The sequence below is a fragment of the Taudactylus pleione genome, unplaced genomic scaffold, assembly GCF_031769625.1.
Source record: "Taudactylus pleione unplaced genomic scaffold, aTauple2 ptg000219l, whole genome shotgun sequence".
Taxonomy (NCBI): domain Eukaryota; kingdom Metazoa; phylum Chordata; class Amphibia; order Anura; family Myobatrachidae; genus Taudactylus; species Taudactylus pleione.
Window position 1 is genome coordinate 546,534 of NW_028284621.1, and position 12,789 is coordinate 559,322.

The 12,789-nt window shown below is 44.7% G+C and overlaps 1 protein-coding gene across 1 annotated transcript in view; it reads right to left on the reverse strand.

The window, feature by feature from the left end:
* Window positions 1–12,789, reverse strand: part of COL22A1 (collagen type XXII alpha 1 chain) — a 442,369-nt gene that overhangs the window by 395,340 nt on the left and 34,240 nt on the right. The window contains exons 2-3 of the mRNA XM_088478826.1: window positions 8,526–8,672; window positions 1,914–2,480 (exon numbers count right to left, since the gene is read on the reverse strand). Coding sequence (XP_088334952.1) covers window positions 1,914–2,480; window positions 8,526–8,619 — 661 coding nt within the window. The 5' untranslated portion in view covers window positions 8,620–8,672. The remainder of the gene's footprint in view (window positions 1–1,913; window positions 2,481–8,525; window positions 8,673–12,789) is intronic.

The following is a 12,789-nucleotide window of genomic DNA, read 5'->3' on the forward strand; positions in this document are numbered from 1 at the left end:
CAGCACAGCCAGCATAGAGACACCCACTACTGCTTTCTCACATCCGAAAAATACCTCACAGTCCTGTGTATACATCTGTAACATCAGCCACAGCTCAGCCAGCATAGACACCCACTACTGCTATCTCACATCTGTAATACCTCAGTCCTGTGTATACATCTGTAACATCAGCCACAGCTCAGCCAGCATAGACACCCACTACTGCTATCTCACATCTGTAATACCTCACAGTCCTGTGTATACATCTGTAACATCAGCCACAGCACAGCCAGCATAGAGACACCCACTACTGCTATCTCACATCTGTAACACCTCACAGTCCTGTGTATACATCTGTAACATCAGCCACAGCTCAGCCAGCATAGAGACTCCCACTACTGCTTTCTCACATCCTTAATGCCTCACAGACCTGTGTATACATCTGTAACATCAGCCACAGCTCAGCCAGCATAGACACCCACTACTGCTATCTCACATCTGTAATACCTCAGTCCTGTCTATACATCTGTAACATCAGCTACAGCACTGCCAGCATAGAGACACCCACTACTGCTATCTCACATCTGTAATACCTCACAGTCCTGTGTATACATCTGTAACATCAGCCACAGCACAGCCAGCATAGAAAAGCCCACTACTGCTATCTCACATCTGTAATACCTCACAGTCCTGTGTATACATCTGTAACATCAGCCACAGCTCAGCCAGCATAGAGAAGCCCACTACTGCTATCTCACATCTGTAATACCTCACAGTCCTGTGTATACATCTGTAACATCAGCCACAACTCAGCCAGCATAGAGACACCCACTACTGCTATCTCACATCTGTAATACCTCACAGTCCTGTGTATACATCTGTAACATCAGCCACAACTCAGCCAGCATAGAGACACCCACTACTGCTATCTCACATCTGTAATACCTCGCAGCCCTGTGTATACATCTGTAACATCAGCCACAGCACAGCCAGCATAGAGACGCCCACTGCTGCTATCTCACATCTGTAATACCTCGCAGCCCTGTGTATACATCTGTAACACCAGCCACAGCACAGCCAGCATAGAGACGCCCACTGCTGCTATCTCACATCTGTAATACCTCACAGTCCTGTGTATACATCTGTAACATCAGCCACAGCTCAGCCAGCATAGAGACACCCACTGTCGCTCTCTCACATCCGTAATACCTCGCAGTCCTGCGTATATATCGGTACAGCTCTGACCTGTCTCAGAAATGGCAAGCCTCGTTCCACGCAGTGAGTACACAAGCTGCTTATGCCGTCGCAGTGGCTAATTTATGCACGCCCATGTAACAGCATTCAAAAGGACAGGCACGCCTGCGTTTCTCTGACCACTCCCCCTGTCACCACCCTCAAATGCTGACCTCATCACTCACTCTGCGATGGCTTTCTATCTGTGTGCGTGATCGCAGTGCGATCGCAGTGCTAACCTTGTGCACACGCACTGCGATGCATGCGCAGTACGCCCTATTGGCCGATGTGTGTACACGATGCTGAAACAAGTAGCACAATGAAGGAATAATGAACACAATCCAATTTAAACAGGCAAAATACCGGTCTCATGGGAATGACTGGTGACATGCATCGTTATGCGTAATTTGCGACTTTAATCCAATTCCTTTGCAACATAAAGAAAACGAATCCTAAGCACATAGGACACCATATGCCAACTATGGAACAAAATTAAGGAAAAAGATCAATGAAAAAAAAAAGTAGCAAAGTTGAGGAAAAAGTAGTAAAACTGAGGGAAAACTACGCCGGACAGTAGTCGCTCCAGTCGTCTCACGCAATACACTTCTATAATTCTGAGAATTGTAAAACAGGTCTGGTTATTGGGGTGTAGGACACAAGCAAATTTTTTAAATCAACCGAAATATAAAATTGCCACCTACTTTCACACAATCTTCTTCTCAATATCCCTCTTATTTTATCAATGGCGTTATAGTCGGATACGTGGAACACGTGAGCTGATTTAGGCTCCGATGCTATCTCCTCCAATTCTTCTTTGAGAGCTTCCCCAACGCCTACAGCAAAAATCCTAATTCCAGCTTTATGTGCCGCCGTGGCCGAATCCAACACCAGATCTTGGCTCTTTCCATCCGTCAAAAGGATGGCAACTTTTTTAATAGCTCGTTCAGTGGGCCTCCCACCGGCCTCTCCAGAAAAACTGTACGTTGTAATATATCGAAGGGCATCCCCCGTGTTGGTGTTCCCTCCATAATATTTAATGTTCCTGGCTGCTTCTTTGACATCCTCACGAGTCTGATACCTCCCCAGGTCAAATTCCGTGTAGGGTTTGCCGCTGTACCGTACAACTCCGACTCGAGTCTTGTCGGGTTCAATCTCAAAAGTGTCCACCAAGTTTGAAACCCATTGACGGACCTTCTCAAAGTCCTCCTTGCCTACGCTTGAAGATGTATCCAAGATAAAGACCAAATCATAATGGACGTTCTTACAACCTGAAAAATAAAATTATTGCACAGAAGGGTCAGAGATTTTTTTTTTATATACAATATACTTCAATAAAAGCATTCATAATGGAAACACCACCCTATACCACCTAGCAGGGTGCTCATTTTAGATGTGCACCGACCCCTGTGTTTCGTTTTTGGATCCAGATTCATTTTTATGTTTTGGTTTTGGAAAATCACCCTCAAGTGTTTTGGTTTTGGATTCGGATGAAAATCGATAAAATAAATTAAAAAGAAATAGCTAAAATGTCCAAATCCAAATCCTGAGTTCGTTTTATAAATCCGAGTTCCGAACCGGCAACAGAAGTGAATCCGAACCTTGACCCAGTTCTACTCGGAACCCTTAAATCCGGGTGGGTTCGGATTTCAGAAATCATGACCCGCACATCTCAATTGTTTGGTTACTGTATATCTCTCATTTGTGTTATGTGGTGGAGAACCGACAACCACAGGCAAAATAGATATCTGTTGTAACAGAGACAACGATGTACTGCAAAACTGTCAACATCCTGAAAAAGATGTAGCACCGTGATTTAATAAAAGTGTATATATAGTCTACACTTTGCTTAATAGAACCATTATAGTGAAAGGTGTCTCAGTTCCCGTGCCCCCTTCTGCGCAACCATAGTGTTACTCAGAATTCCGAAGATCCGCTAATCTGCGACTGTGATGCGTCTTTGGAAGCAGTCACGTGGATTTGCGAAGCCGCCGGTGAGGATCGCAACACAAATCCCGGCAGCTGTGACTTTCGCATTATTTTCGCACAGCCGCGGCGGCATTAGCGTCCGTCTCTGAATCTATATCTAGATTAAAACCTCTCCTGAGCATTTCAATCTTTGGGTCTGATTCAGAGCCGGACGCTATTTGCGCTCGCTCGTTCAGAAAAAGGGGGTGGCTATTTAAATGAACCATTCGCTCTTTGCGGTCTGTTCACGCCTCTATGTCTGAACGAGCGAACAAAACATGTGGTCGTAATTTTGGAAAAAACGCCCCCTGGCCGCTCGCATCCTACGTCATGTCCGCTATTTATTAGATTAATCGAGTACATCGAACGGCGTCTGAACTGCTCGCTGTTCTTGTGGTTGGTTTTTCCTACCGCAATCTTGCGAGCAGTTCTGACTATAAAATAACCAAGTGACGTGGTCGATGACGCTGCTGTATTAATTATGCACACCCATAAAACGCCCGTTTTGACCTATAAGCACGCCTGCGTTCTGATCTCCACTCCCCGTTTTCAAGCACCTTCCCCTGTTACCACCCACATACGCCTCCTCCTGTCACTCATATTAGCAGGCATTCGCTATTTAGCGAGCACACGTTTTTCGGCCGCACTGACTGGTTCGCGCATGCGTATTACTATCCGTACGCATGCGCAGATGTGCGAACATCGCTCGGAACGAACGAGCGGCCACTTACGAGCGGCTCTGAATGAGGTCCTTATAGCACAACGATTTCTTCACTGCTGCTACTTTTTCATTGTGTAAATTACTAAATTTAGACACATACTGTATACATATAATAAATAGATAAACATATGTATTATGGGGAGTTTTATAAATATCATTCAAAATAATTACTTTAGATTTTTATTTCTTCTTTGGAATGATCAAATACCGTGACCTGCGCCTCAGTATACGCGTTTCTAATGTTCACTGCAATTTCATATTTGAATAATAGGAAAACTGAACAACATTTATTTCAATTTCAAGCTCTGCACAAACAAAAATCTTTTTGTTGTTTGGTTCGCTCTCTGCATCTATAGTGAGCCTCTTCCCCCTGCCCCGAGATTCCTTTTCATTCTGTTTTTGTTCTGATCCCCCCTTTGTTTCCTGCGTCTGGGAGAAAGATTGAAAAGGCCACTGATGGAAGTCAAATCTTTGTCTGACCTTTATCAGACACGTCACATTGTGAAAGGCGCCCACGTGTTTGGCCAAGCATTCAAAGAAGCTGGAATTGGGCAGAACTTTAGGAATCCAGATATATCGGTAGGAAACAGACATGAGCAGGTTGATAATATGTGGATTCTATAGCACAGGCTTAGGAGACCAGCGGCTCTCTGTGGTTGAACTATAAGTCCCAGCGTCCTATGACTTGCTGTTTCACAACATAGAACATTGACGATTTGGAGAGATGGATCTATGCAGTAGTGAGTCCTGTATCATGCAGGCTGGACTTTTAGATCCCTTACTAACATTGCATCTCGGGAATAAAAACAGAATGTTATTAAACTGAAAGAATCCAAAAGTTAGAGAAGATTATAAATAGGCCAAGGCTGGGGCTGGGGCTGGGGCTGGGGCCTCACAGTAGAGCAGTGGTCAGGGAACAGGGGTAAATTACCCTACATGGGGTAAAAATTTAATTCCCAGGGGTAATGGACGGACAGCCGGGCATGCATATGAATCATTCTAGAATGTGCCGCAGGGAGGCTCTAAGTCGGACGTGAGATGTTATTACCAGCGGGCGCCAGGCTCCTTCCCTGCAGCGCCGCGTTAGCCGGAGGCTGGAGTTCTCTTCTGAACTACAGCTTCCGCCTCTCTCCATGCACACTATGGGAGAGACGTCATGACGTCTCTCCCATAGTTCCGAGGAGCAAGCGGCACTACAGGGGCATTATATGGGGGCACTACTACAGGGGCATTATATGGGGGCACTACTACAGGGGCATAACTATGGGGACACTACTACAGGGGAATTATATGGGGGCACTACTATATGATTTCCTTCCTTTCAAATCAAGGGAGTAACGTCGGTGTATCTAAATATATTTTGGGGTAAAAGGTAAAAAAGTTCCCTGACCCCTGTAGTAGAGGTTTCGGCCTTGGGTACAAAGTAGGATTTGGGGACTGTTTGTGAGTCATAAGCAAATTGTAAAGGAGCCATTCCTGCGACTTTTAGCAAACTGCACATGCGTTGTGGGGCTGAATACGCATCTTTCAGTACCTACTAGCGATTCTGGGTCATATGGATCACAGCCATTGATCTGAGTCGTCTATATACAGTCGTCCGTATATAGAGTGGACGCCTGTTTCTGCAGCATTCCCTGCTCCTAGCATGGGGTAGCAGTAAGCGCCAATGATTGTTGTTCTTGCGGACAGAGGACCTCATTCAGAGTCGGTCGAAACGGCCGCACGGTCGTACGGGAAAAGGGGCCGGATATGCAAATGATTCCCTCGCAAGTTGCGTCCCTAAGTTCGGATCGGCTGCTGGCCGACCAAGGGGAGGAAGCGGCCAGAAGACAGAAAAATACGCCCCCTTCTCGTACGCATTACACATCATCTCCGGGAATATAAGGATTAATCGAGACCATAGAGAACCATCGGAACTGGTCGTAGAGCTTAAGGTTGACCATACCCTCTCTTAAGCTCTACGATCATGTCAGTGTAAAAACCTCCCATGTCACATGTGCCATGACGCTACTTTGCTAATTATGCACTCCCATAAAACGCTGTTCGCATAATTAGACACGCCTGCGTTCGGATCTCCACTCCCCCGTTTTCAAGCACCTTCCCCTGTTACCACCCACAAACGCCTCAATATGTCACTCAAACTACCGACCTGGCTGTGTTCAAGGAGAGAGAAATTTCTGATCGTAGCAGTTAGTTTGCGCACGCGCATTGCGAACTTTACGCATGCGCAGTATAGCGAACATCGGTTGCGTACGACCGTGCGGCCGCTTCGACCGACTCTGAATGAGGTCCAGAATGCTGAGGAAGTGCAATCAGATGCGTACTGTTCAGAACGCAGTCGTATTCGCATTCTGTTTTCGCTGGGGGCTTATATATAGTTTCAGAATCGTTTGGAATCAACGGTCACACGGGGTACTTAAAATTGCTCAAAATCTAGATTTTTTTTTTTTTTACAAAGTTACTCATATTATAATATAAGCTATCAGAACTTTTACCCAGTACTTCCTTTTGCCATTTATTTGTACAAAAAAATAACCCTTTTAAGCTATTATTTGCTCAGTTAAAATTTATGACACTACGGATGCTGATAAGGGTCGTGCACAGCTAGCTTAAAAGGAATGAGTATCTCTCAAGACTAGACGAGGGATGCCTAAGCCGGAGACTATTTAAGAGTTCTACATTTTTTGTGATGGGTAGCCTAGAGAAGCTGTTGCTAGGCAGATTCTAGTTTGTGAAGTATTTTTGTTATCGTTTAGGGTCAGCCAATTACGGTTGATGGGGGCGGGTGCTTTTAGGCTGTACTATTTAAGGCGGAATTTGAATAAGGTTCTGCCTCTTTTTCAGTTGGAAACCCCTCCCTCCCCACCCAAAACCGTGTGTTTGTCTTTGTGTTGTTTGTGTTTACTAAAGTTTCTTAGATCAGTGGGCGGGAAGGCGCTACTAACCAGCGGCCACATGTGGCGTAAGCGGTCGTTGTGAGGCATTTGCCCTTTTGAAGGACGGCGAGTGGGTCCTACCTATGTGGGTTGGACAATCAGGCACTATTCTTAGCGGAAGTGTCCGGACTGTGCCAAAGTAAGGGGCGGCGAGACTTGCACAGCGCAGGTTACGCATATTTGAGAGGTGGGGGCGTTTTAGTCGTCCCCCAATTTTTATGTTAAGATTTATTTGGGCTAGAGCTAGGTAGTGGTAGCGCCTTCTTTTGCCACCCTCTTTAATTAAAATAAATTTGCAGTTTAATAAATATACCAATTCTAATTTGAACTAGGGGTGAGTGGGTTCGGTTTTACTCGGTTTTACTCGGTTCTTATCGCCACTTTACCGCAATTTCGGCTCGATTTCATTCGCTACCCAAAACACGTGTTCGGCTATAGCCAATAAAAAGATCCGAGTAAAACCGAACCCGCTCACCCCTAATTTGAACTAAGCTATCGTTGTCTGTGTGGTTATTTCATTTAGAAGTTAAGCTTAGCATAATAGGTTATTATGTTTTTGATCACAATAAATGAATGAACACCTTATAGATTGGGGATAATATTTACAACATTTTGCATTGTTGCAACTGTTTATCACTAACGATTTTATGTTTGGGGGGGGGCAATAAATAATAAAATTTTGGAGTCCACCCCACCACCCTCCCTCCAACTTACCTGTTGCTGGGTGGAGGTGGGTCAGTAGCACTTGCGGGAGGAAGAGGCCGGCACCAGAGAAGAAGGGGAGCGTGGGACCACCAGGGAGGAATAGGCGGCAGGGTAGTGGAGCAGGAGTCAAGAGCTGTACATTATAGTAATAGCCTGCACAGATCCTGCACTGCACAGAGGAAGTGGTATGATTGTGCAGCCTTTTAAATTAAAGACCACATATTACACCTCCCCCTCCTCCGTGCAGTGCAGGGGCTGTACAGACTATTCTGACTGTCTCCCCTGGCGCCTCTGAACTGTTTTTTTTGAGGGGGGGGGAGCCATCTCTCTTGCGCCCCCCCCCCTTGTTCATATATATATATATTGCCTCTCAGTGGTGGCAGCAAGAAAGATTTTGATTTTATATGTGTCAGACAGATTATATTGCTATTATAATAAAGTGATGATATTTTTATATATTTTTATACCAAAATGTGCTTCTTTATGCTGTATGGAATCATCCAGCTAAATAAGAACATTCTTTAACCACAGATGAATAGTGTATGAGCATTGGTAATGGCATATTCTCCTACGGCTCCTGCAGTATAATGTTAAAATGAAAAATGAGGAGCCTTATGTGACCTGAGTTTTGCAGAAGTTATGGAGGAAATTTATCAAAGCTTAGAGACAGATAAAGTGAAGAGAGGTAAATTACCAACCAATCAGCTCCTGTCATGTTACAGGCTGTGTTTGAAAAATGACAGGAAGTGATTGGTTGGTACTGTACCTCTCTCCACTTTATCTCTCTCCAAGGTTTCATAAATCTCCCCTTACTCTGTATTTCCTTTCAGGCTCCAAATGAGGTACAACAGTCCTGGGATCTATTCTAGCTCGCCCTCTTACTTCATTTATATAGACTGTAAGTATTGTGCGTTATGGATTTTGGGAAAAAACAATGACTTTTATGGTAAAAAGGGTGACACACGAATCGGAGTGAAATAACATACCGGCTCTCTGCGCCTGAGAGTCCCCACCACCAAACACCAGGACCAGTGTCAGTAGTAGTAAGTAGGGCGTGCGATACCCTGCGGCCGCCCACATTGTTCCAGTCCGGATCCTCCTTACAAGGGTTCAGGTTCATTTAAAACATTCCCCTGTGTGATGAGAAAACATTGCACAAGTAATTAGTCACTGGCTGCATTGTGCTAGAGATTACACTGTATAAATGAGTGTCTTGTTTTAGAGATACTGTAAGTAAATGACAGTATCCATTTATCCTTGGTGTACAGTATAATGTAGCAAACACCAATAGTTATTCCACCTGCTTATCAAACAGTGAAAACCAAACTGTCCAAGTCAAAAAGTAATGTTCAAGCGTAAAAATATTTAAAGGACCTCAACCAACAAAGTCATAACCTCTGTATAAAAAACAAAGAAAGGTTGTGTATAATGCAGAAGGGGATTTCCAATCATGGGATGGCGTTTCTAGAAAAGAAAAATCCAAGAAAAGTGGAAAGAAACAGAAAACAGTTCAAAAGATAAGATACCATTAAAATAAAACTAAAAAGAAAGAAAAAAAGTTGAAAGCATAAAAAAAAGATAGATGGGACATGTATCAAAGCTTGGAGAGATAAAGTGGAGATAGATATGGGGTCGGGGGCACCGACAGCCGAGCCCAAGGGGGCGAGAAGGGGCGTGGCCTAATCACTGAATGCGTGGCCACGCCCCCTTAGAGGAAAAAATAAATGTTTTCAGTGCCGCGCTGGGGGAAGGGTGGGGAGCGCTGTGAGTCCCTCAGCCCAAGACATAGCCAGTAGGGGGCGCGATCATTGTGATCGCTCTCCCCACAGGCATAGGAGACTGCTGTGGTTGCTACTTAGCAACCGCGAGCAGTCTCCCAGTGCAGCCCAGCACACAGCAGCGTGTGCTGGGCTGCTTTGCTATAAGAGGGAGGGGGGGGGCGCTGGACCCGGGCCCTCGCCTGGCCTCTCCAGCAAGCCCGAGCCTGGGTAATTAGTACCCGCTTCCCCCCCGTTCTCGGCGCACCTGTATGGGGTATATGTACAAAGCCTTGGAGAGAGATAAATCCAACCAATCAGCTTCTAACTGTCACTTTACAGGCTGTGAGAAAAATGACAGGAGCTGATTGGTTGGTACTTTGTTTCTCTCCACTTTATTTCTCTCCAAGCTTTGATACATCTTCCCAAAAGTAATGAGAAAACAAATATTTTTCCGACCTAAAAAGTAATTATTGTTCAGTTATAAGTACAGAGGGGAAACAGATCATAGGGCCTGATTCAGAGCCGTTCGCTATTTGCGGTCGTTCGTTCAAAAACAAGGGGTGGCTATTCAAATGATCCGTTCGCACATTGCAGTCTGTTTGAAACCTCTAGGTCTGAACGAGCGAGCAAAACATACGCTCGTTTTTTTGATAAAAACGCCCCCTGGCCGCACGCACCATACGTCATGTCCGCTATTTATTAGATTAATCGAGTACATCGCACAGCGTATGAACTGCTCGCTATTCTTGTGGTTGGTGTTTTCAACCGCTATTTTGCGAGCAGTTCTGAGTTAAAAAAAACCAAGTGACGTGGTCAATGACGCTGCTGTATTAATTATGCACTCCCTTAAAACGCCCGTTTTGACCTTTAAGCACGCCTGCGTTCGGATCTCCACTCCCCGTTTTCAAGCACCTTCCCCTGTTACCACCCACATACGCCTCATTCTGTCACTCAAAATAGCAGGCCCTCGCTATATTGCGTACCAACGATTTTCGGCCGCACTGACTGGTTCGCGCATGCGTATTAAAAACCGTACGCATGCGCAGATGTGCGAACATCGCTCGGAACGAGCGTACTGCCGCTAGCGAGTGGCTCTGAATGAGGGCCATAGTACAACAAACTTAGAGGTCCAACAAGTATAAAACAGAAAAAAACAATTAAAAAAAAAAAAACATTCAAGAATCATAAATGCAATAACACCTAACAATTAAGCATACTATGTAAGATGGCATAAGAAAGGTACAGAAGTAACATAAAGTGTATTACAGGTCATTCGTGATGCAAAATGTTACAAAGCCAAGGAGAATGAGGAGAAAGTGGACAAGAACACAGGAGATGAGAGGCCCTGCTTGTTAGAGTTTACAATCACATGGTGAGGGGTAAAGCAGAAGTAAGGGCAGGGGAAGCAGATTGAGACTGTAGAATGTGGACTAGATTGTTAGTTTTAGAATAATAATGTTTTCTAAATTGTGCTTGTCGTGGTTCTCATCCTGGCTCACCAGATCTGGTGCAGAGCGTAGGCCAAAATATACGTAAGCTTTGCAGAACAGAGACACTTTGCCTGAGATAAACATTAACAAGTACCATAAATGCCACACACTATTCCCCACTGGTGCGAATTATTAGCTAAGGAGAAAGGTATATTATCCAAGCCTGGCCAACCTGTGGCTCTCCAGCTGCTGTGAAACTACAAGTCCCAGCATGCCCTGCCACAGTTTTGCTAGCAGGGCATGCTGGGATGTGTAGTTTCACTACAGCTGGAGAGTCACATGTTGGCCAGGCCTCTTAGACTGATCTGTTTGCAATCTGCGCATGCGTATAAGTCGCATTGCGCGTGCACAAACTAGTCCATGCGATCGGGAAGCGTTCGCTCGCTGCGCATAGCCAGCTCGCTAGAATGAGTGACAGGACGAGCCGTTTATGGGTGGTGACAGGGGATGGTCGATGAAAATGGGGGTGCGATGGTGCGAACGCAGGCGTGTCTGAGCGTCTTAACGCCGTTTCAGAGGCGTGCATAATTAAGAAGCAGCGTCATAGTACACGTCACATGGTTGAAATACACACTGAAGCACTCGCAGTGCTTGCCATAGGGTATGGTCAGCCACAAGTGCTGCGAATGGTTCCGATGGAACTCGTTGTTACCGATTGTTGCATACACTTCCTGGAGATGGCGTGGGAAAGTGGGAATCTTAAGACAGGCTGCTGGGCGTCTACATACATACCGCGATCGCACGCCAAGACATAGTGGGCATGTTAATGCCTTGCCGTGCGATCGCGGGATTTGCATACTTTGGCTGCGTGCGAACGCATCTAGTGGGTCTAAATCGAGCCCTAAATACAAAGCAGGTTTGGTGTGAACTAGCTTTTCTTTACTATTTAATTTTACTATAACTATCAATGCTTATGGTGTGAGGTAGCTATTACCATTATAATAACTGATTAGTAAGGAGCCTTACACAGGACAGGCATAAATTGAAATGTCAAAATAAATTCAGAAGAGAACACAGGGTAAAGGAGGTCTGATCGTGAGCTTACATTATCATAGTAAGACAGTAAAAGACAGCGTAGCATGTTAGGGAATTCCCAGTAGGACCTGGAGAAGGTGACGGGGGTAGCCAGATGATCTAGAAATGCCGAAGTACTGTGGCCCCCTCACAACATTTCGTGTGCTGTGATACAGTCTGCAATCATTTTGTTCATGTTTATAGGATAATATATTGCTTTTGTATACTGCGATGCTAGCTCAACTTGTTAGAACAATGCATGGCTTAGTTTAATTACATAATATAATCTCTTCATTTAATCTTATATTAATAGATAATTTCATATTTTATTTTGATTCATTAGATAATTTATTAATGCTCTGCACTTATGTAGATACATTTAATTACTGTGATGCCAACGTATTTATTGTGAACTGTAAAGAAATATGACCCTCCCCTGCTGGCCCCCAACTCACAATATAGATCTAATACCTGAGAAGGGTGTCGGGTTCTTTGGGGTCTTGTCCTAGTTGGGGTTTCGCCTCTCACCACATTGAAGCTGGCAACGTTCTCTCCAGAAGAGGAAGGGATAAAGCCGCCATCTACCACTGACGCACAGTGCCGACACTTGTATTATCACCCCGGTTATATTTAGGTAAAAGCATTTAAAAAAAAAAAAAACATGAGCTCATCTTCAAAGGCAATGGCAGCACTGACCTCAGAGGATCCAGCTTCTAATTTAAAGTTGACAGTAGGCCCAGCAAAGCTATGTGTAACCGGAGTAATGCCACAGCTTGAAATAGTAGAAACATTTCACAAGGTCCAAATACCCCACATCAATAGAAAAACGTCCCTTAATTTACAGCTGAAAACTATGGTTTTACGAATGATTCATCTGGTTCAAAAATGTTAATATAATGTACAAGCTGACCTGCTGCCAAAATCAACTTAGGGTCCTGGACGCTACCTTTCATCAGTACGATCAAAGTGAGCGCTGCCCAATCTGC